The sequence below is a fragment of the Mchenga conophoros genome, linkage group LG14 (assembly GCF_057382185.1).
Source record: "Mchenga conophoros isolate Kocher_MC1m ecotype Shallow Benthic linkage group LG14, M_conophoros_male_GT1.1, whole genome shotgun sequence".
Taxonomy (NCBI): Eukaryota; Metazoa; Chordata; class Actinopteri; order Cichliformes; family Cichlidae; genus Mchenga; species Mchenga conophoros.
The window spans coordinates 13837012-13861223 of NC_140539.1; the positions used below are offsets into that span (position 1 = coordinate 13837012).

General features: G+C 43.4%; 1 protein-coding gene across 13 annotated transcripts in view; it reads right to left on the bottom strand.

Annotated features, from left to right (window-relative positions):
* Positions 1–300: 300 nt before the first annotated feature.
* The window catches only part of mecom (MDS1 and EVI1 complex locus), a 125872-nt gene continuing 101960 nt past the window's right edge, over positions 301–24212 (bottom strand). For 2 of the 13 annotated variants that reach the window (XM_085245421.1, XM_085245434.1), the window contains 15 exons: positions 18715–18817; positions 18470–18583; positions 18080–18191; positions 17812–17959; positions 17498–17678; positions 13046–14432; positions 12774–12864; positions 11325–11351; positions 7941–8107; positions 7590–7667; positions 5972–6141; positions 4789–4933; positions 2761–3006; positions 2456–2648; positions 301–2286 (listed from right to left, as the gene is read on the bottom strand). In XM_085245421.1, coding sequence (XP_085101547.1) covers positions 2152–2286; positions 2456–2648; positions 2761–3006; positions 4789–4933; positions 5972–6141; positions 7590–7667; positions 7941–8107; positions 11325–11351; positions 12774–12864; positions 13046–14432; positions 17498–17678; positions 17812–17959; positions 18080–18191; positions 18470–18583; positions 18715–18817 — 3297 coding nt within the window. In that variant the 3' untranslated portion in view covers positions 301–2151. The remainder of the gene's footprint in view (positions 2287–2455; positions 2649–2760; positions 3007–4788; positions 4934–5971; positions 6142–7589; positions 7668–7940; positions 8108–11324; positions 11352–12773; positions 12865–13045; positions 14433–17497; positions 17679–17811; positions 17960–18079; positions 18192–18469; positions 18584–18714; positions 18818–24212) is intronic. The other 11 variants (XM_085245428.1, XM_085245426.1, XM_085245423.1 and 8 more) reach the window with 11 other exon arrangements.

Sequence of the window (24212 nt, forward strand, 5' to 3'; positions counted from 1 at the left end):
CCACATTCAAGCCCTCTCCAGCCTTTTCTCTGCATCTCCGTCACTTTGTGAGCCAAGGCCTCAAAAAAAAATAAAGAGGACCAGAGTTCAGACTCTCCCTCGCTCTTGGAGGCCATGGGAGCGCCAGAAGAAAGCGCCAGGTGGTGTTCTGACTCTTGTCTCTTAGTATAAATTTTGACGTGGGTCAAAATGATGGGCAGCCAGAAGGACTGTATGGAGCGAGGAGGCGCGAGGGAGATGGACGGACAAAGAGCGAGTAAAATTATTTTCTGGAGTAATAAAGAGAGAAACGAAAACATGTCAATCCACATTGTAGTCCTTTATTTCTTAGTTGTTCCTCCCACAGTATTGAATTGAAATGCATAACAGTTACATTGTAGAAAGCATTAAAACAAAGTACCTCAACTTGCTGATTACTTTTTAAAGTCGATTATAAACAAAAACAACGACAAAAAACAAATAAACAAACCAAAAAAAAAAAAGAAAAATCTGGTCCCTCAAAACGGGAAAATAAATGAAATTAATCTGTTATTTATCATAAGTTTGGCACAAGGGATTAACATGAACCGAACATCACACAAGCTTGCAGACAACCGTAGAAAATGTCAGATACAGATCTTATCAGACCAATCATGCGCTTATGAAGAAATTATACCTGGCTTTTTTATTATTAATTCCTTATACTGTTTTTCTTTTTTTTCTTTTCTTTTTTTTCTTTTTTTTTTTTTTTACATTTGAATCAATAAATTGTCATAGAAAAAACCCCTAAGTAATATCTATTCATCAACTGATTTCATTAGTAGAATAAGGAGTGAATTGTATGTTTTAATACTATCCGGCCCTCAAATGTAATCTACAAACCCCATTGAACTGTGGGATTGGCCCGGCTGGGAATCTCCCCCTTGCCCGGGCTAAGAGCAGTGCTATTCAGTAAACAAACTACAGTTTGCCAAGAAATAAATACAATTCTCAAAATACAACAGCAAATAACAACAACAACACCAACAGAAACCAAAATGAAAAACAAAATCGTGATTGTCTAAAAATGAAAGACACACAAGCATGGAGTAGCTAACAACTAGCATTCGGGCTATTTAGTGGTATTGTTGGTGGACTAGGATGGATTCAAGGGCTTTGAAAAAGACTTATGTCCTCGACAGAACAACAGTTAACTTCAGCACTGGATACTTATTTCAGTAAATTAAACAAAACAAAACAAAGCAAAAAAATCGTCGTGTTTTCTTCTCTTCCACTAAACAGACAATCTATTTATATCCTTTCACAGACATCGCAGGTGGGCAGGATGGAGTGCAGTGGACAACAGTTGTCAGACACTTGTGTACAGTGCTATGATTGTGCAGACACACACAGCTGTGAAAGATGCAGATGGGAGACTGGCCTGATTTTAGTTGAGCAATCGCTATCTTATGTTTGTACTTCAGTTCAGTGATATTAAAGCACCGCCAGTGCTATCCTTACATGGAACGATTTTCATCTGAACCGAGGTTGCTCGCCCGACCTTTTAATGTTTTATCATCATGTATTCATGGGAAACACCTGTTGATCTCTCCGGGGGTTCAAAGGGAATTCTCGTTCTGGTTCTTATGCTTTACACACTGTGAAACATGCTAGGCTGAAACCAGCTGTCTTAGACGCCACCAGCGTTACTCTCGGTGTAAAATGTTCTTCTTGCTTTGTATGTGCCGGCCAGAAAATTCAGTCGAGTGACGACAAATCAGCATATCCACTTCCCACAACTTTCAGCTGCCTTTGCTGTGCAAAACATAGAAATTCAGAAGAATAAATACGGCTATTATTACTTTAGCATTATTATTTTCACCACATCCTGGTTGGTGTCAATGTAACAAATCAATTTTAGGGTCTCAGAGGGACATTTTTGCTCTCTATCTGCTGGAGGAATATTTTTTTTGGGGGGGGGGCTTGGGTTGGGATGGATTTTGCATGGGCAGTTGCCGTGTTTTGGGGGTAAGGCGCCTCACTCAGCAGTCGGGTGGGCTGTGGTTCCTGCTCAGCAGTCACTCTGTGGACAATCAGGGATTCCTGCAAAATAGCCCCTGCAGTGGACTGCCAGTGCCATAGGTGGATCAGGGTCGGGTTGAGAGCTGAAAAGGTAGGTGCAAAGAGGTGTCATCATACATGGCTGAGGGATTGGATGGCACTGGATTCAGCGGCAGCCCGTGCCAGACTGTGCCACATGGTGGCTGGGGTGTGGGTAGCTGGGTGAAGAGTGTCCTTTTCAGCCAGGGACAGCATCATGGCATAAGCCTGAAGGAGTAAGGGGTGGATTACAATTTACTATATTATTTACATAAAAAACATTAAGTACACTGCAGATAATCGTGTATATGGATTGTCTGTATCTAAGCGTACGCGCGCGCGCGTGTGTGTGTGTGTGTGTGTGTGTGTGTGTGCGCGCGCGCGCATCTTTATCTACCTGAGACTTTGATTTCCTAAAGAGCGGCTGTTTGACTGCCTCAGTCAGAGATGGGGAACCAAATGAGCCGTCCTCCTCATCCCCATCCCCATCTCCGTCACTCAGTTCGCTCTCGTCCAGCTTGCGCATTTCAGTAAAGCGATGGATGTGATCCAAGGCTGAGTAGCTGCTCTGCTCCTCCTCGTCTTTATACCTGAAAGTCATGGCAAACATCAGTTAAAAGCTGCCAGGATACTTTTGACTTCAAAGCATCGTATTTAAAGTGATGCATTTTGTTTTGGAGCTGCAACCTTGTGTCAAATTACCTCCTTGGAGAAGTTTTACAGCTGAGATTCAAGTCATTTGGCTCACTCAAGTCCATTTCGTCTTGTATGATGGGATCATCGAGGTCGCTTTGGAGCACCTTGCTTTCTGATTTTTCAGGGGTGTTGCTAGGCTCCTCCCCTTCTTCTTCATCCGCACCTAACTCTTCCGCTTCCTCATCTTCCAGGTCATGTGACCTATGGCTGGCCATCAGTGGCTTTTCTTCTTCAAATGGACCGCCATTTAGCCTGCAGATCAGGAACATTAGTTCATGAGGCTTGTTCAATGCAGTAGGCATTTAAGGTTGAAGAAATGAAACATCCACCCTGTTGGCTGAATTATGTTATTCATATACTCATTCTGTTTTTGAGAAAATATGCAGTGTGATTAAGGAATTCTTCCAGTGTTTGTAGATGAACTGATGTGATGCAGAACAGGGCAGCTGGAATTGAGCAGAGCCGGAATCCCATTTGTCATCAAGGCTTTGAGGCCCCTTTGGGCACAGCAGCACTGGGTTGATCATTGCAGCACTTAAATGGAGTGCTCTGCCTCTCTCCTTGTTTATTTTCCCTACTATCTCGTATTCATCTAATAGGCAAAATATTTAGCTGACAGCCCCATTTGGTGGGAGAGTTATGAGAGCGCTGCCAACCAGCCCATTCCTCTATCCCTGTGGAGAGGGAAAAGGCCAGCTATCCAAACTGCCTGAGTCTTAATCTGTCCCTCTGTTTCAGTGCCACAGGAAACCGCCATTTGGTAAATCATCTGGAACCACATTAAGACTGATTCACTAATTACACTCTGGGACATCTTTCGTCAGCTCCCAAATATGCCATTTCTTGCACAAAGGATTCAGAGAAGGGGACTGAAAATTGAACGGGGGAGAAGGAGATTCATAGGAAACACAACACATCAAGCACAACACCACATAATTATAGAATGCTTATAAACAGCATAGCCGCACTGGATTTAAAAGGGATACGTTTGAGAGGGGGAGAGAGGTAATTACACCGTATTCGATTTTAGCACAAAAAGGATTTGCGTCGTTTTGTCTCAGATTTCAGGAACTGATAATGTTGTACCGTCAGCAGTGTTCTCGTCAGAGTGGAGAGTTCAGGTGGTATTCAGGGCTGCAAGGAAGAACTAGCTCCAAAAGAGGGAGTGAGAACTCTGTGATTAAGAAAACAGATTCGCTAATTACGCTTTCAAACGTGGTAATTTGCTGGGGATAAAGTATCTATCAGAAGCAGTCAGCAGTGCAGCACTTTAAAAGGAAACACAAGCCGACCCTTTGACCCCACCCCCTCTACCCTCTTCCTGTAGGCAGACATGTTGGTTCCAGATGTGGTCCTCTAACTGCTGCACTACCCCTCCTGCCTCCCGTCCCTCTGACACTCTACCGCTCGGCCCTGCTCTCACAGGCCTTCTGCTCAATCACGAGCTAGTCTGCGAGATCTCTATCGGGCCTCCAGTGATCAAACCAACATGGGGCGCGTGAAAACAAACTCAGGGACCAGAGTAGACCTCGCAACTGTTATCCGATCTGATCACAGCTACAAGAATTTGTTTGCATAAAGCCCAGATGAAGTTGCATGTATATTGATATCTTTTCCTACATGTGGTCAAGAGGCAATTGATTTAAAGAGCTTGCTCACTTTTCCAAATCTTAAATGTCATCGCAGATAAGAGTTCTTTACTCCAGACCCCCCAAAATGATGCGATTGTTATTAACAAAGCCTGGCTGGAAGGTATGAAATTGGATGTCTAAAAATGGTGGATAGTGGTCGACACATTATTGTATATATATTTTGTGTGTGTGTGTAAATCCCACACAGTTAATACATATTCAATCTAATGTAGATTTACCAGTATCTTTTCAAAAGATCACCCTTCATCTGTTTTTTCCCTATCTTTTAATTATTTATTTTTGAATCAGCTCGGGCCCTCCAGGCCAAGAAACAACCATCTCCTTGTAGAAGTAGAAATAGGAGGAAAGACGGGCACGTATCACCACATAAAGCTGCTCTCACCCTTCCTCTGAGGGGTCCGGTGATGTCTGGTTCTGGCTTGTGTTGCTGATAAAATTTCTTATTTCGTTGAAATAAGAGTCCTCTTTGTCATCCAGTATGGCGCTGCTGCTGTCCAGTTCAGACTGTGGGGACGACATTGCAGTTCCTATAGAAAGAAAATACATTCCAGTCATCATGTGTTTGAACTTGATGCCCCCAAACTGTTTTAAGGATGAAAGTATGCCGTAAAAGACATGTTTTGTTTGTCAGTCTGTCAGTGTGACATCTGTATCTGTATCTACATTACATCACTGAGGAAAATATGAATCGTGCTTTAGAAGGATGGGGGTTTGATCCCTGGCTGTATCCATGGGCAAGTTACTGAACCCCAAGTCGCACTTTGTATAGAAAAAGAAAGTGCTTGTATGAATGGATATGGATTCTTCACTCTATTTGTCATTTTTTGAGACCTTAAGACAGTTTAAAATAAATTTATGTGACATCTGAGTATACTTGGCCCCACTGAATGCTAGTAATGATACAAAAGCCGAAAGCTTAAGACGCTATGGTTTTATTATATAAACTGTGGAGAAAGAATTTTTCTACAAAGTATTATTAGTCCATAGTGTTTGTGTTTTGTGTTGAGTGGGGGGAATATATTATTTAATGCCGAAAAAAGGAAAGCTTGACAGATAATTGATTTGCATTTGATGGATTGCTCATTGTGTCTGATTAAGTGGCGACCTCCTCTTAGGCCCGCTGCCGTCGGCTCCTGGCCAGGTGTCACTGCTCGTTCTGCTGATTCAGAGTCAGAGTGATGCAACCTCTCAACCCATAAGCTGTGAGCTGTGCTGCTGATGAAAGCAGCTCATTCAAAAATATTTTGTGCTGTTGTTGCAGAGGTCGATGACAGATTTATATAATTTAATTTCTCAGCCTCTGAGATTCTCTCGATCAGGAGTATATTTTGTTTTATGCTATGCAGTGGAATGATTGATGAATCTAAGGAGTCAGCAAATGCTGCTCTCATTTTCTCTGATAATACGGAAAGAAAAAAAAAGAAAAAGTAGCTTGATTATTGTATCTTATTACAATATATATATATATATATATATATATATATATATATATATATGTATATATATATATATATATATATATATATATATATATATGTCCACGGTCTACAAAACTTGCTACACACCTGACAGATTGCCGTTCTCGTGCTTTTTGAGGTGGCGATCCAGGTTTGTCTGCTGACCGAAGCAGCGGTCGCACAGGTGGCACTTAAACGGCTTCTCCTTGTTGTGGATGTTGCGAATGTGACGCTGTAGGTTGGAGGAGATGCTGAAGGAGCGGTCACAGTACTTACACCTGCAGAAAGAAAGTAAATGCCTTTCGTTTAGCTCAGTAATTAAATGAAGAAAACATCAAAACGCACATGCCGCTGGTCATAAATACAACTGTACTGCATAATGAATCAGGAACCTGCGGTTTGTTATGTGGGGAAACATAATGGGATACATAATGTAGGACACCACACACACACACACACACACACACACACACACACACACACACACACACACACACACACACACACACATGCTCATACAGACAGTCCCAGCAGTCCCACAGTCCCAGACATGATGGAGGAGCTTGTTTAAGGTGAAACAGCTCTGCCTCTTATCTCCAGCCAGCGCAATAAAATTGCATTCTTCTCTCACAAAATAAGCACGCAACAGATTTGGTTTGAGCCCTGCAAAAATTAGGAGCTCCTGCCAAGTTTCTTCATGCAAAATTATACGAGAAGATTACATCTTTTCTTCTTGTGGAATTAGCTCGCTCGATTGGCTGTCCCTCAGGAACCCTCCCCCCCGGTTATCTCCACAAAAAATTACAATAAAAGGCGGTGATCTTTAATGGCATGCCAGCATGTAGAGTGCAGGCTATCAGGCTGGGGCAGTAGAGGCCTGCATCTGTCTTTCTCTCTCCCCTGTGGTCAGCAGGCCCCTTCCGAACTTTGGGCCAAAATTCCTCTACCTTAGTAACTACAAAGCCAAGCACCGAGGCATCCAAATGTAGTAAGTCTTCAGAATTAATTTTTGCATGGGTACTGGACCACTGTTGTATTGTAACTAGTACTTCAGATGCACCTGGAAAAATCTGCTGGGCTGATAGGAGCAGAAAGGGGAGCCTTTAAACAAAGCTTCCAAAATGGAAAAAAAATAATCACTAAGAGCTAAAATTACTATTTTTTTAACCACGATTTCTGGAATAAGATGGGAATAACTGTTTAGATGGGATGTAAGCCTCTATTTGGAGTAGCCAAAGTTGTTGTAGATCACTCTGTGACCACAGCTGCCGGGTGTGGACATCTGCCTGTGCTCCTCAACAACCCAAATCCCCCCAAACCTCCCCTTTCACCCAGGCGATGGACGCCATTTTTCATCAGGCAAATTGTTTAGCAGTAGTATAATTATTCCAGGCCTTTAATGGCATAAGAAAATACACATAAACTCTGTTCTAACTGTAGACAAGAAATCCCTGGGAAAACATCCACATGCTGTTAACAAACGAGTTGTGCTGTCTGTATGTGTGGCTCAGAGTACACTGTGTGAAAGTGTGTGCCCTGCTTTCACTCATATGTGTGAGGGGAGAAAAGCAGCTCTTTTTCATGGGGTGTTAATCGGCTATGGTGCAAATCGGATTTTTGACTGGACAATTATGTGCCTGGAGACTTTTAGAGCTAAGTAAGGATAGGTTGAGGGATACAATCGCAAAGTAAAAAAACACGAGGAGCCCGTAAAAAATGCTCTTACCTATACGGTTGCTCTCCTGTGTGAGTCCTCAGGTGGCGTGTCAGGTTGGCAGAGCGAGGGAATATTTTTCCACAGTATCTATAAAGGAGTACATAACATTTTGCAATTTTTAAGTGCTTCCAAAAAAAGAACAGGAATTCTTACTGCAATGTGTTCTCACTAAAACACAACCATATAAAAACAAAAAACTACCCACAAAACGCACACCAGTCTCAGACAAGATTTACAAGAAAATATTCTGAGAAAGGAAAAAGAAAGAAAAACTGCAGAGACTACTAAAAACTATTAAAAAAATAATTTATGACTGACTTAAAAGTGAAAAATACAAGCCAAACTAGGGGCTTTAGTTACCTGCATGTGTAGCGCTCCTTTCCCTTGCGCAGTAGCGTGTCGGGAAGCGCCGAGGGCGGAGCTCTGAAGTCAAACATGGAGGGAACCGAGCGCAGCAGGTCACCAGGCTCTGGCTTCAAGGAGCCAAACGTTTCCAGCTTCTCTGCCATGTTCTCGATTGCAGTCATCTGAAGAGATAGGAAAAAGGAAGGACAGAGTGAGGGGCCATGTCAGCTAAGAAGAAATGAAATCTGACTTTTCATAAACAAGATTTTGAGACAACACATTCAGCGTGTTTTGGTTTCTGATTGCCAGATGCAATAAAAATGCAAAAACTGACAATACCTAAGAAGCACAGAAATCCCACATTCTTTACATTAAGCACATAAGCCAAAGAGTTATGGATTTTTCTTAATAGAGAACCTACTTTCTATATAGATTCGCTCACATCGTTTGAGTAATGAGTCTTGTTTACAGGCAAAAAACAGTTGAAAAGTCAAACAAGTGCCGAAGGAGAATTCTCATTATGACGCTCATGAATAATTGATACATCACAAGGTCAAATTCCTGTATGTGCATGACAAGAACACTGGAAACTGATTCATAACTTTGCCGAAAAATGAAAACCAGTTCGCTTCCATTCATGGTTAGTGGCGAGCAGGTGTGCAGCTGTGAATGTTAAATTAAGCCATTGCTTGTTCTGTTCCAAACATGCATGTACAGTAGGCAGATAAACACACACGCACACGCACATAGGAGGACTGCAGCCAATCTGCTAATGAAGCTGAACCTTTACTTTCATCGGATACTCTCCGGGGAGATATCCGTGTGTGTATGTGCGCTCATGTATGTATATGAATGAGAAACTATGAGCTGCATGGTGGTCGTAGTTGATTAACTACCTTCAGTGTGTGTAAAAAACGGAAAATATATTTGTGTGAGAGAGTGAGGAATGTTCCTGTAATGTATTTGTGTGTGTGCAAAATGTGTGTGCTTACAGGCATGTCCGTTGCATGTGATTGCACATGCTTAGTGTGTATCTGTCTGTGTGTGCGTGTTTGTGTGTGTGTGTGGCAGAGGAGTGATTCATGTCCACTGCCGGGCTGTAAACCATTCTGTGCACAATGCGGGCAGACAGCACATTCGTCAATATGAAAGATGTTGACATTACTGATCAAGGGCCAGACACGGGTAATAATGATATCGCTGTGCTGAGAGGGGCGGGATGGGGGAGGAGCGGGGGGCTGGAGGGGGAGTGAAGGGAGAACTAGAGGGAGGAGGAGAGGGAGGGGCAGGGGTCTCAGTAGGCCGCAGGGCTTGACAGGCCATCTCACACACACACACACACACACACACACACACACGCACACACACACGCACACGCACACACACAAACACGCACACACACACACACCCTTACAAAGTTTTCTTTTTTTTAGCAGACTCACACATTTGCATTATTTTGCCTGTATTGAATTTTCAGCCTGTTTCTCTTTCTTATTTCAATAAGGCAACAAATCAATGGTGATTCGGGTCCTCCACCAGAGCCCTGCTCCGACTTTGACATTCCATCTCCTGCTTTCACCCCCTGTCACTCTCAGGCTTCACGCCAAGATCGAGGAGACTGAGGGAAAAGAAACAGAGCACGAGAATTGGAGAAGAAGCATGATGAAGGACTAGATGATAGAGGAGGGGGGGTGGGGAGGGGGAATGGAAGAAAGAGAGACAAAGAGGGAGGAAAAAAAGCGTGCAAACAAGAAAGTAAGAAAAGGCAAAACAGAGTCCGGAGAGAGAAGGACTGATGGCTGATGGATGGCGGTGGAGTCGGGTGTTGGGTGTGGCTGATTAGGAGTGACGGCCGAGTGTAAAGTTCCTGCCGCAGCCGTCGGCGTTCCCACTGAGGGAGGATGTGGAGTGTCAGGTCTGTTTGATTATGAATATGCCAGTGCTACACGCCATGAATCAAAGGCAAAAGAGAGACCAAGTGGGAGAGAAGAGAGAAAGAGAAGGCGAGGAAGTGAGAAAAGAAGGGGGGGACGGGCTGAAAGATAGGCAAGAGGGAGGTGAAATGCTTTCATATTTCTTTTGAATGTATTTCATTGGGCTCTTTTCAGAAACTGGAATGAATGCTCAGTTTGTCTGCACTGCTCAATGAGAAGCCATAACTCCTGGGAACATTAGGGCCCCTAAAGCTGTCGGCAGTATCGAACCTGTTCGATAAGACATTTTTAGAGCTGAAAGCTACTCCATCTTGGCTCCATCTACTGGGGAATTCTGATCCCACCTCAGTCTACTCATGCGGCTGCTCTCTGTTAAGACTCGTCTCTTTTTATATGAAAAAATATACATGGCGGGGTATATTTTCTTTGCATACTGACTACTTGACATGATAAAAAAAAAACTCATCACAACTGTTCTTTAAATCCGTTGCTGCAATTTAAAAAAATTTTCACTAAATGCTCCAAAAAGGAGATTTTCCTTGCCAAATAACTTGTGTGCGGGGACACGGCAAATGACTCACACGTCCAGTCCAATAGACAAGTGACCATCAGTCAGCTCCATGTTACACTTCAAACACTGAAATGATTTTATGGATGTCGAATCAGGCTCACTTGGAAATATTGCGTGCGAAATGTTCGACATTTTGATCTACCCGCATGTACATTCAACCACACACACACACATACAGACACACACCCCTACTAAAACCCCCCGATCCCTCCCTCTGGGCAGTGTGTATGCATCTGTAAACTTGCTTGTTTCTGTAGCACCACTCTGGGACCAGCAGTTGATTGGCTATCTTCAGATGTCAGTGATGCTGTTAGGGCCCTAATTAGCGAGATGCATTCTCATTTGTTGATCTTTATCGGGAACCAGATGTTTAGAGGGAGGAACTAACCTCCCGCTCCCCCCGCCAGTGTCCCAAAGAGACTGTTACCCTCTTGGTGATGTAAAGCAGCACCCCTAAAGACCACTCACCACCCCACGTTCCACTCATCCCCCCTCCCCCCATGCCCATTTGCAAGAGGTCTGCTTCATTCTCCAAATAAGCAAACATATATTCAGGGCTGGTGCATGGAAAGGGTGTAGCTCAGTTGGAAATCCCCACTGAAACACTTTCATGTTAGAAGTAAAGATACATCAAGATCGAAAGATGTAAACAAATCAAAAAGGCTTGGATACACATACCATAGTATGTTAAACATTATAAACACTGATATGAAATTTCTTTTTATTGTCTCTGAGCAGTCGAGTCAGTGTGTGAGTGTGACAGGCCAAAGCCATGCGAATGCTGGGTGATGTCAGTTGGAAACTGTTTCGCAGCTCGTGCATTAATTGTGGGATAGGGTTTGTTTGCTTGACGTACGGACACATGGCAAAACTGTATCTTTGAGAGGAACTTACCCAAGTTCTCTGATCTGGCAAATGAAACTGAGGGGCGGAAGAGAAGGAAAAGAGAAAGCAGTCAGAACCAGAAAGTGGCGCATGAATCAACAGCTTTTGATTGGACACACATGGGTACAGAAGGGATGATGGGCCTTGGTGCAATTAACTTTGAATGAGCAATGAGCTGCCTATCTACGGAGTTATGGCGCTGGAATTATATGAGGCTCTTATAGTTTCCAACACTTCCTGGTGTTCAATAAGCTCATTATAGAAGGCTACAAATTCAATTCCAGTATGTAATCTAAGCCAGTATTGGCTAGCAGTAAAATTTCCTGCCAGGAAATAAAAAGCTGAATCACTAAAGGTTGAAAGAACTTCCAGCCCCCTCAGCTTTGCAAGCTCTCTTTTAATATATTGCTCAAGAGTGACTCAGGTGACTGAAAACAAACCTCCTCAAAAGTACGCGGAACAGCCCATCGCCTGGTCTGGCTGAGACCTACCCTGGTCTGGTATTTGCGGGAATGATTTGTGTGTCCAGACATCATAAAGTCATAAAGATGGCCTAAGCACTCAGTTAGTGTTTCTACTGATAGGACACCTCATTAAGGCATGTGGGACGGCCATGTGGCTGCTGCAGGCTGGACCCATGCAGCAGTCTGGACAGGGGACATAAATCAGACAAATGAAACAGCCTGTAAAAACCAGGCCTGAAACAGCCAGAAAAGAGAGAAAAAAAATCATGTGCCTGAGAAAGTGGTGTTTTCACTTTCCAGCAGACCGTTCTCACCCGCGGGGGAAGATTGAACAAATGAACGTCAATGCAACATGTCATCGACATGCATACACACAGACCCGTGTGCACGCATGGACACATACCCGTTAAATGGAGCCTCACGCTGGAAATACTGGCACAGAAAACCCAGGGGCAGAAACCGTTGCTTTAAGAGCATATCATTTTTTTTATATTGTAATCAAAGACATATTATAGGAAGATGTGTCACAAAGTGGCCTTTCTTTCCGAAACACATCTGTTTCGGGGAGCCAGCAGCGGGCTTAACAGGCAGTAGCTTGGGTAAAACTAGAGTCACATGCTAATCCTCATTAATCCAGTCTGGTCAGTCTGTGATAACCATTAAGGATAAAAGCTCTTTGTAGAAAGAATCATAATATGCACTGGTTGGTTAAATTACATGTTGCTGTCACTGCTGTGTACATAGGAGGCCAAGAGTGGACTTGTAAGCTTGAATTGTGCCATTGTTTGATGGCAAGACCCATGACAGCTGTGATGAAACTCGTACCCTTATAAATTAGGGCAGTATAGGCATCTAAATCATCAACTTAAATAACTAAAAGAGTAAAGAGCTGCTGAACTCGTAAGAATGCAATATTTAATCCTTTATGTTGTACCCGGTATGCATCCTTTCCCAAATTTCCCCAATTCCTATGAAAGCCATAGTTTAAACCTACCTGTGGATGGAAAAGGAAGCCCGGAGCGGGTCGCATGTACTTGTCTTTCAGAGTCTCAAACGGATCGCTCATTCTCCTCTTCTCAACCCTGCTAATAGTAGATTTCTATTAGCTCTTAGTGGTTATCAGTGAGATTATATTCAGTTTTACAAAATAACTGACAAACTTTGCAAATCTGTATGCACATTTGCAGCATATAGAAGTAATTACATTTTTTAAATACTGTTATTTAACCAAATAAAGGCTTAGAGAGTTACTGGTAATAACAATACCTATAGATGGGGTCCATGAAGAAAGGGGTGGGCCTAGCATGTTGTAAGGAAGTGTCTGCTTTTGGGATCTCCACCACTCCTTTCTCCTCTTCGTAATTTGGATTCTTTTTCGTCTCCTCCTCTCTTGGATTACGCCCACGGCCCCTGGCCCCAAGGCTCAAATCTAGTGGCTGATCCTGACCCATAGATTGGGCCATTTCTGGTTTGGAAGATGCAAAGGATGCTAACTTTTCCTCCTTTCGCTTGGTGGTGAGGTCAAATGGGGACTCGGATGAAGACTTCCCTTGGGCCTTCTTGCAGTCATCTGCAGGTGATTGTGGCTCCCCCTTCAGGCCTGCAGTTCTGAGGTCTCTGTCTGGGAAGGGGTAAACCGGAGGGGAGAACGCTGGGAAGAAAGGCAGTGGAAACATAGAAGGATAGGGAAGAGACCCAACCTTCTTGTCCTGTAGGCCAGCTAGCCCAGTGGAGCCAAAATACTTCTCGGCAATTGAGGCAATGGCCTTAATAGAGTCATTCACAGCTCCTGTTACAGCTGTGTGTTCGTCCAGCGGGGACGGGATGAGGGAAGGGCCTGGAAAGTCTTTAGCAGCGCTGCTGCCCATCAGGCCGGGGCTTTGAGGGCCTCCTTCACTGGCCTTCCTCTTTGGACCTTTTCCGTTTTCTCGAGCAGCCCCCCTCTCCCTCTCACTGTCCATGTCGCTTTCGAGCTCGGAGCCTGACGTGCTCTCTAGATCACTTCCACTGGGTGTGCTGACATCATCCAGGTCGCTGCTTTCAGACTGGTCACTCTGCTTGTTCTTTTGCTTGGTATAGGATGAGCCCTGGCTGTCTGACACTGGCATTTGACTTCCAGGTGAACCGCCGTCTTTGCGGAGAGCTTTGAGAAGTTCTTGAGACTCCTGAGCACCAGGGCTTGGAGGCAGCAAAGGACTCTTGCTCAGCTCTACTCCAGGTCCAGCAACAGGTGCGTGGGATGGCTGTCTGACAGGAGAAGTTGTGGCAGGAATGAGTGGCGGCCGGTGATAAAGTCCAGAGGGGAACAGGCCAGGGAAGCTGAAAGGAAATGCTGGGGCAGCAGGGAACGTAAGTCCGCTGTGATGTCGGCTAGCCCCAAAATAATCAGCAAGTCCTGCACTGCTGTGACCCATTGCAAGAGCTGATTTGTCCAAGCCGGGGGCCCCAGGGAGTGGCATACCCTGGGCAAACAGCCCTCCTGCTGTGAAGTGGTTCTTCCCTTCACAGAAGCGCCGGTGCTTGTTGAGGGAAGAGGTGGTGCTGAACATTTGCCCACAGTCCTTACATTTGATCTGTGTGCGGCAGTCAGCGTGCATGCGTTTGTGGCGGCAAAGGTTAGAGAACTGGGTGTAGGACTTGTGGCAGACTTCACCTGTAGGGAAACAGAGACAAGCATAGATTGCATCAGCCTCTGACATGAACTGAACCCCCACCCCTCCACCCCTCCCAACTCCTCATGCACATACACACCAAAATTACATAATTTAATATGACATTTCTATGCTTCAGGCCGGCTGAAGCAAAGGCAGAGGAAATGCAGCATGAGTGATACACTTGTGTTCCCATCAATACTCTGACAATGTTCCAGCAGAACAGAAAAGAAGAGGTGTGTCCAGATCCTGGAATTGTCAGAGAATCTATTTGGTTGATGGTGTGAGTCACTCGCTGCCACTCATCAGCTGCACATCAAACCAAATTCCCAGGCATCTCCAGCCCCATTGTCCTTCCAGGGACGCTCCCAGGGAGTCCATAAACAATCACACAGAGACACACATGTGTACATGCAGTCACATTCACAAAATATCCACACACACCGCAACGAAATTGTAATCACACACACAGACACACACAGGCATAAAGCTACACACACACACAAACGCACACACATTCTCAGCCTCATTCAGTACAATGGCTCTATTTTAAGTTTGAGAAGGAAGTGGAGTTGAATGAATCCTATCCTGCAGTCCGGTTCCCAGGGACAGGTCTCACGTCCTCTGCTGCTTCCCCCCCACCCCCCCACCCCCCCCTCTCTCTGGGCCTCTCTAGTCACCCCCTCAGCCCCCTCACCTTGTCCCCATAGTTGGCTCTGTCATCCTGCGCTTACTGACCTTCCCACAGTCAACAGCCACACTCTCTATGCCTGCCTGTCAGTCAGTCTGTCTCCGGAGACGTACAATGACAACACCCAACAAAAAATCCACCATCTGATGGTATCTGTTGGTCAGTATTAATCTGTCAGCTATTTCTATTGTAAATGGATGATTTAATAGTGGGAATAGTAACCCATCATATGCTATTTTGGTTGTGCTTTTCAGTTTTGTGTCTCTGAACTTCTGTCATGCAGAAGATGTCCCTCTTTGTCACACCCCTCCCACACTATGGATTTTGTGGATTGCAGCTTGTGTTCACCCTACACTTTTAGGAAAGCAGTAAGAAGGATTTCTGGATGATTGATTTAGCTCATATTGTTATTAGATCTTCTAAACGAGGATAAGGAAGTGGTTAGGCTCACACTGTGGTTTCACTTCTGCATACTTTGGATGCTTTCCAGCCTCAAGGTGCACAAGAGGCAATTCAAGGAGATGGAGAGGGAGAACAGGAAAAAAAAGCATTTTGGAAGCACATTTGAATAAACATCCCAGAGGAACTCCAAATGGGAAAGTTCAAGCCAGGAGTGAATGTAATCCTATATTTTAAAAAAAGAAAAAAAAAAAGGTGAATTTTCAGGAACCAGAAAAATAAATTAAAATAAGGGTATTTGTGGCTAAGCTTTTTTGGACACAGCCAGGCTAATGAAGAAGAAGAAGAAGAAGCAGCAGCAGAGGAAGGAGAAGGAGAAGAAAAAAAATTCCCTGAGCCCAGACCTTTCAGTCAATTTAACCAATGAAGCTGACGTCTAGCACTGTGACATGAAACAGCAGTTTCTCAGTTTCTCTAAGCGTTACCTAATCATCACCATGGGTGTGTTAGGCCATTTTAAACTGTTTAAAAGAACACTAAAGAATTTGTATTTTAAATTTGCTTGAAATTTTAAATTTTAGCCAAAAAAAGAAGGAACAAGAGCTATTAATGATCTCTCCTTGTGACTATATTTTTTTAAATACAAGTACGCCCACATAGCCTGAGCAGACTGGAAGAAAAAAAGCCCTTTGACTCAGTTTAGTTCTTGTGACATTTACATCCTGAGAACATACGCATCACACTCACACTGTGGGGCAGGATTCACCACATGTGCGTATTCTTCAGCGCTTAATAAACTGAAAAACAAAATATTATAAACATGCTCCTGTGAAAAGTGCAGCAGATAAATAATGTTCACTTGAGTGTGGGAATTAACAACCCAGCACCTCTGGGTGCTTCCCGTTCATACAAAAGCTTGTATGCACGCATCCTTGACACACTGCGTGCACTAAATCACGAATACTAGTATGCACACACAAGCACATGCATACAGACCCTACAAGAGCACTCACACAAAAAGGCACTTCGCATATGATTTTTCCCAGGCAGCCATCATGTTGGAGGCTGCTTTGTCTCTCTCTCTTTTTTTAGACAGCTATTAGTTGTTTTTAAACCTGCATAGTTTCTGCTGATTATAGCAAATGGACTCCAATTCAGAGGAAGCGCAGGGAAGAGGGGCTGTACATGTGGTTGCTATTTGTGAGGAATGGTGCGTGTTCTGGAGGCAAAAGACGAGATAGGGAAATCTGAAGTCTTCACTGGAGATGCCGTCACTCCTGCTTAAGTATATGGATATTTATTTATATGTGTTTGTCTGTGTGTTTTCATGACAAAAGAAAAAGATAGTATGTATTTAATGTGCACAGATTTGTATGAGCCCACTTAAAAAAACAAAAAAACAATAAAAAATAAAACAGGGGAAAGAGGAAAGGGGCAGAGGGTGGAGGTCATAATGCTTCAGGGGATATGGAGATCAGATCTCTTGTGTGAGGTGGTGAAAGTGTGAAAGGTCAAAGGTTTTTGGATCCTGCAGGAGTTAGCGAGGACCCCAAAAAATAAGAAAAAAGAAAGTATGTGCTCAAGAAATAAAGAAACCAAGACACGAGACAAAAAAGCCTGCAAGATGTATGTCAACAAAACATTAGATTAAATCACAGTTACAAGCAAAATCAAGGTTAGACAAAGATTCAACGATTCAAACTGAATTACATGCTCGTTAAAATGCTGTTATTATTATGTCAGCAGTGTGCGAGGCTTGGTGCAGAAAACAGACTGCATGGGCCTTTCTAAAGAAACGTCTTTGCTTCGCTGCAGTATATTATCACGTGTAAACCCTGTAGAACATTACAAGATTAGTTCTGGAGAAAAAGACCTGCAGAAGGATGAAGTGATTTTCCCCTCCCCCAAAAAACACATTAGAAGGCAAGCCAAAGCATGTCATTACTGTTATTCTTATAATGTACTGAGTAGACTTACATAGGTAGGGTCTTAGTGACTTACACATGAAGGGCTTGACACTGCTGTGGATGTGCTTATGCTGTTTGAGGCCTGAAGACGTTGCAAACGTCTTGCCACACTCAGAACAGGCATGAGCACGCGCCCCGACGTGCTGCGAGCGAATGTGCCTTTGGAGGTTACTGGGGTCTGTGAACACCTGCTGGGGGGAGGAACCACACAGACACACGGGAGGGTTACTATCTGCTTCTAAAAAAATGTGCAGAGGGGACACATGTGCACAAATATCTGCATCCCAAATCATGAAATATTCCCTTCAACAGTCATCACTTTACCTTTGAGCAGTTTTCACATTCGTAGTGCTTGCCACTGTCGTGCGACATCTGATGCCGGATCAGGTTCGATTTCCAGTTGAAGGCCTTGGGACACTGGTCACACTTATATTCTCTCTCCTCACTGTGGGACAAGCTGTGGGCCTCCAGGCTGCAGAAAAGAAAAAAGAAAAAAAGACAATGAGATTGGAAGGATTTGTCTTGAATCACATGTTTGTTTGTCAGCACTTGCTCGAATAAATTATGGGATGAAATGTGTCCATCCAGTTACCTCTGAACATCAGGGAAGACCTGGTCACACTCTTTACATTCGTGTAGTCCTTGGGACATGTGGAGGGGTCGCAAGTCTTGAGGTTCTTGGGCTTTCAGGTCATTGTCGCCTCCTAGATTACATAAGAAGTTATACAAGCAGCTCAAAAAAAGCTTCATTCACTCGAAAGTGGAAGGTTTTAAAGTCGTCCTCATGGCTAAAGCGTAGATCAGATTCACCTTTTCCACAGAGCACTACTCTATGATCTCATTTTCAGTTGCTCCGATGAGAGACAAAGCACTTAGATCATTAGTGTCTTGGTCCCAGTTCAGCAACACATGTTTCTCGACACTCTGTACAACTCTATTTTTATGGTGGTAGAAAAAAAGTAATAATAATGAAAATTCAAACCTGGGTTCAGGAAGGAGGAGGGGGGCATCCCACACGGCTTCTTCTGGTGGTCCAGCAGCTGGTTTCGGGACTCAAAGTGCTGGTCACAATCCTCACAGCGGTACTGCCTCTCCTCTGCGTAGTGCAAGGTGTCGGGGCGGGAGGGGGGGAATTAACATAGAAAAAAAAACATTTGTGAGATATGTTTACAGCAGAGAGAGAAAAAACCCAAAATATTTGTGTCTGTGCATGCGTGAGGTGCCGACCATGAATATCAGGAGCCATCGTATCACATGAATACTCTTCAGCCTTCATGAAAAGTAGCAGCTCCTGGCCAGGAAAAATCTCTCTGGTGACTTTGTAGAATATCTGTAAGACACAAAATATTTTTATGACTTAAGCAGAAGTTTTCAAATCAACCCTTGAATCAAAAGAGCCCCGCAGATACGTATCAAAGAATTTGCTTCAGTCCTTTGTTTTATAGTAAAAATGTTGCGTCAGTCACTTTGTGTTAACTTGTCTCTTCTAGGTTGCCGATAACAGCACGAGGCAAGCGTTGCAGAGGTCACGTGAGGTAGCTGTACTGTACAGGCATGAGCATACACACATGATTGTCATAGCACCACCGCACACGCAGAAGAGACGTATACATGAAAATACACACGGTCATTAAATTGTAATTACTCATCCTGTAAGGCATCCATCTTCATGAATACAAAAAGAAAACACAAACAACTGCTGAATAAATATACTCGTCTGTAAATACTCTACACAGTAATGCTTGTAGTGGGCAGGAAGTGGGAACGACTATGTGGAGAGAAAGCTAATTAAACAAACAGCCAGCATAACGAACTATTATAAAATCAGCATTGTGTTGATTGACCATTTTCCCAATAGGAGAAACTTCCAGCTGTGTGATCAGTTTGTGTTATTTAATGCACCTATACTGGCTTACGTGTACAGCATTTGTACATAAATAGTTTTGCTACGGCTAAATATGGGACCGTGCACTTTGAGTGGGGCAAGTCATATTTAAGAATCAGATGAGAGTCCCTGGGACTGTGGTGCTTCCCCTGGACACACAATAGGCTTTCTTTGTGAAACAATCACACATGGAGTTATATTTGGCACGCTTTGGACGTTTAACATATTACCTTCCTTTGCTGTGTCAACATGACAATGATGATAGAGGAATTTATTAGAAATGCGACAGGGGGGTGGAGAGAGTTGCTTCTGGGAAGGCGCAGGTCACGATACGCCGCTTATGAAGGGAATTCCTGACTGGGGGAACACAAGAGCCGCCGTGGCTCCTGAGAGAGTTAAGATAAACATCTCGGTCACAATAAAGATCATGAGGTATGCTTCAGACTATAATTATTTGTGTCATTGTTCTTACTTCTGGCAACTGATATAATACTAAATGTGACACTACTGAGTCGCTGGAGTACAGGGAGCTTAAGTAAGTCGGCCGGACCAAGGCAGAGCTCTTGTGTGTCAATAACCTAGGAGTGATTGATGCATCGTAACTCATGTAGTTCTGTGGTAGCATTAAAGTATGACTTAAATTCAGGCATTAAATGAATATGACCTGCCAAGAAAATCAGTGGGAGGGCAACAGGGCCTGGAAGTCTGACTCCCATTACAGGGCTGAACCGGAGTCATTACAGTTATCCAGACCAGGGGAGACATATTACATAATAACCACCAAATGGAATCCATTTTTATGATTTATTTATTTATTTTTTAGTATTTGAGAATTTTTTTTGATTTGCCTTCATTTAACAAGGAAGGCCAGTAGTTAAAGTTAAAAGTTGGGGAATGTTTTTCCTGCTATGTTGAAGGAAGCAGATCTAGTATGAATAAAGAGAAGTGAACTGTGAGGGTCCCAAAACTATAATCTCTGTCATACCCTACTCTGCCCTCTGTACCAGAGATGCATGTGCATGAATCTGGATCGTTTTTTTGTAGATCGCACATGGGCGCACAGACAAAGGGCCTCAAAGGGCACAAAAATATTGTGATTCAGAAACAATCAGACATCGGCGCAAACAGACTCGAGGGACTGTAGGGGTTCCGCTCTGAGAGACTGATACTGAGACTGAGCAGGAAAGCTCTTTGGAAAGTCACCAGAGCGCCGTTTAAAGTGCCAAACATAAGGCCCAAGAGCCGGAATCACTCCAATTGGAAAGCTTTGGAAAATGTGAAGGAGGGCACAGAATTTGAACTTTTAATTGTATTTTCAATTGATTTACAGCTCTGATTCTATTGATAAAGACCTCCTCGGTTGCCATTCATACTACAGCAAATAAATAGGTTATAGATAAATAATTGAAAGACAAGAGAGAAGTTCCTGGTTTTCCCAGTATCGACTATATCTGCTATGGAATGTTTTTTATACCTTTATCATGTCGAAAACTGAGATGTTCTTTAGAATCCCACTTCTTTTTCTTATATTGAGACATGTCAGGGATTATGCATTCAGCTAAATGTATTTACACTGACAGAGAGGGGTGTTTCGCTGGTCTGGCTAACTTAAGGTTGACGATGTTAAATTAGTTTGACATCCCTGGACGATAGCCTTAGAACATAAAAATTAACGGACACTGTTGAATTTCTTCACATTTGTTCATAAAAAATACAAAAAAAAAAAGTCCACAAAGAACGGCAGCAAACAGCAGACAACAGCCATACCGAAGTCTCTGTCAGCAAGAAGCACTCCTGGCTCTGAATCTGACCTCTGACCTCTCTCGATTAGACCCACTCTGTACTCTTTACACAAGAACGTGTATTCTTGGAGCAGCGTAAGCACACTCAAGAGGGTGATTACGAACAGAAGGGGCTTTCTCCCCAGCGGCTCCACCCCTTCCCTGAGGGTCGCCACAGATAAACAGTGAAAACACACACACGTAAACAAAGAGGCAGCGAGTCACTGTGTGTCCCAAACAGGACACACCGTCTTTGACTCTTGGGGTCATCCTTAGCATGTCATGGCCACACACATGCACACACACAAACATTTCTTTTTCCAGCAGTCAAACAGTGGCTTAAGATAATGCTAGAGATAAGATAGTCAGGGTGTTTGAGTTCACACCGAAAACCATAAAAAGTGTTGAGATTCTAGTTCATGTTTTATCCAAAAACACCCCGATCTTCTCTTAAACATTTTATTTTATATCAATACAAAGAGCTCCGCATGTTTTTTTTTTAAAGGATATGTTGCCTTTTTTGTCTGTATGCGTTAGTTTATTAGGTCACTGCTTATCTTCCTCTCTCTGTCATACACTCTCCCTGTCAAAGGTTAAAACCACACGAGGATCAGAGGCTATAATTGGATAAGTTATTACCTTGACACCATTAGTCATTAGCAGAGTAAACACAGTCACATTTTCTGTGTCCACACCCTGTTGGCGGATTCCTCTCGCCCTCTTGCACACAGACCGCATTCAACAGGTATGTTAACCTACGCTGTCCCGTCCCAGTAAACTCTCAGTCCGGCTGTTTGTTTTAGTACAAAAACAAAAAAATCCCTTAAAGTCTCAGGCTACTTTAACACAGGGCCACACTAAATTAAAGAAGCAACATCGGATACGAGCATTCGGTTCAAACATTTCCCCAACGCTGTTTATTTTTAAGCAAAGAAGGGAAAAAAAAGTGCAAAGGATAATTACAATATAGAAGATCGACCACAACATTGTGCTTAGTCAGCAGTTGCATAACAGCAACATGTCCACATGTGTTGTGGCCTCTCCAGCGGGGTCATGCTACATGTACAGTATGTTTGGCAGTTACCATCGCTTGGCTTCTAAATGAAACCATTTCGTGACTTAGATAGCAATAAAGAGTATGAGCACACAATGTGCAGCTGCTTCCAGCAATTTGGATGAACATGCTGGCTTCCTTACATGCAAAGGAAGCAAAGCAAAAGCAAAAATTGTTTTGGTACCTCTTTAGTGGCATAGCATCAATGTCAGGTAAAAAAAAGTTACATCTGTGAATTAAAAAAAGGCTGTAAATCTTCTAAAGTTGTCATATGAAGCATTAAATCGTGTGGAATTGCACGATCTGATCTCTTCTTTTTAGCTGAATGTGGTCCAATACCTTTATCTCACTGAGCTGCAATCACCTCCAGTGTATTTACATAGTGAATGGCCGTCAGTGTTTTGCTAATATGCCCCAAAGCCACTCCATCCCACTCAATACTGAGTGAGAATCAATAGAGCGAATGAGATTAACGCTCATATCCCTCTGCACTGTCTTATAAAAGGCTCTTCGGGCCTCGTTGGATGATGTTAATTACACTTTTAATCAATTTTCCCTTCAATTGACTCAGTAGAGTCAGGAGCACAGCGGAGGGTTTGTAAGCGCTAATTCCCCTGATTATATTAACAACAAAACGTGCTGGTCGTGGATGGATCTGTGGAAGCGGCGCTAAGGCTGCATCGTCTCTGCGTGTGCGTTAGCGTGCGAGCGAGGATGTCTTGCGCACTGGGGTAGGAATTTTCAAACATCAAAAAACTATATAACCGGCCAACTTTAAAGAGTTTCACATTCATTTAGAAATAAAATGAGAACCTGCATGTATGATACTTGGCTCTCTTAATACAGCTCTTCTTATTTCTAAATAAATTCAAACCTGTGAGCTGAAGCATGCTGGATTAATTACAGATTTCAGTGTGACTCACAGACTGTGACACCTGCCATCGCCTTCCCTCTCCGCTCTTTCCTGTTGCTTTCCACTCTGACGTGTCAAATATATAAAGTAGTAAAGCAGAAAGGTCACCCAAATAAAGGCTGTCCTTGTTCATTTCTTTTAGAATGCTCAAAGTCCAGCTAATATTATTATTAAAGAACAACTTTAGCTTTTTAAATTTCAACAGCTGAACACACAGTGCGCAATATCTTTAAACTTAAAAATATTCAATGTATTCCTTTGCAGGTCCTCTATTACTTCCTGCACAGTCCGCTCAAGTTTTCCATGCAAAGGGGTAAAAATAAAGACGTTTATCCTGATGGAGGATGGCAGATGAGTAACAAATGAGTTGAGAGAGAAAAAGAGAAGAGAAAGGGGAAGTGGACTTGCGAACAGTTCCTCTAGTAAGAAATAAACAGACGTTGTTCTCTCTCTCTGCTCCCTCATTCATTCCTCTCTCGCTCCCACGTTCTCCTGAGATTGCTCATAAAGTTTTATGATAACCAGAACTGGGTCAGAAATAAGAAGACGGAGGCCAGTTTTACTCACGCTGGCAGGGCTAAATTGAGGCTTGAAAAGAACCAGGCCCAAATAACGACCAACACGCCTGGAAATTGCTGTCGCTGTATGACACTGCCTTAAAATCAGGCCGTACAACAAATCATCTCTGTTGAGCGCATGGCAAGGGACGATTTGTTTAAACTTGGTTTTGAAGGACGACTTTACAGAACAAGAAATGTATGAGCCCGGGGCAGCTTAGTCAGGCTCTTCTGTGGAAATCTGGTGATGCTACACGTTATGTGGCGACTGTGTAATGTGTGGTTTCAGGCTGCGTTTGGAGTCAGCACTTCTCTGTGGCAGTAAAAACCTGTTGGAATCAGGTACTGTGTGTTTTAGCGTTTCCAGCTCAGAATGAGGAGCGCGGGGAGTCATCTGAACCGCAGTGAACAATTCACAGTCCTTGCAGAGTGTGCGTGTGGGTACACACACACAAAACACACACAATCGTACATGCATACATGTAGGAAACACAGGCACTTACAGGTGTGGGCACACACTTCAGAGACACAATAA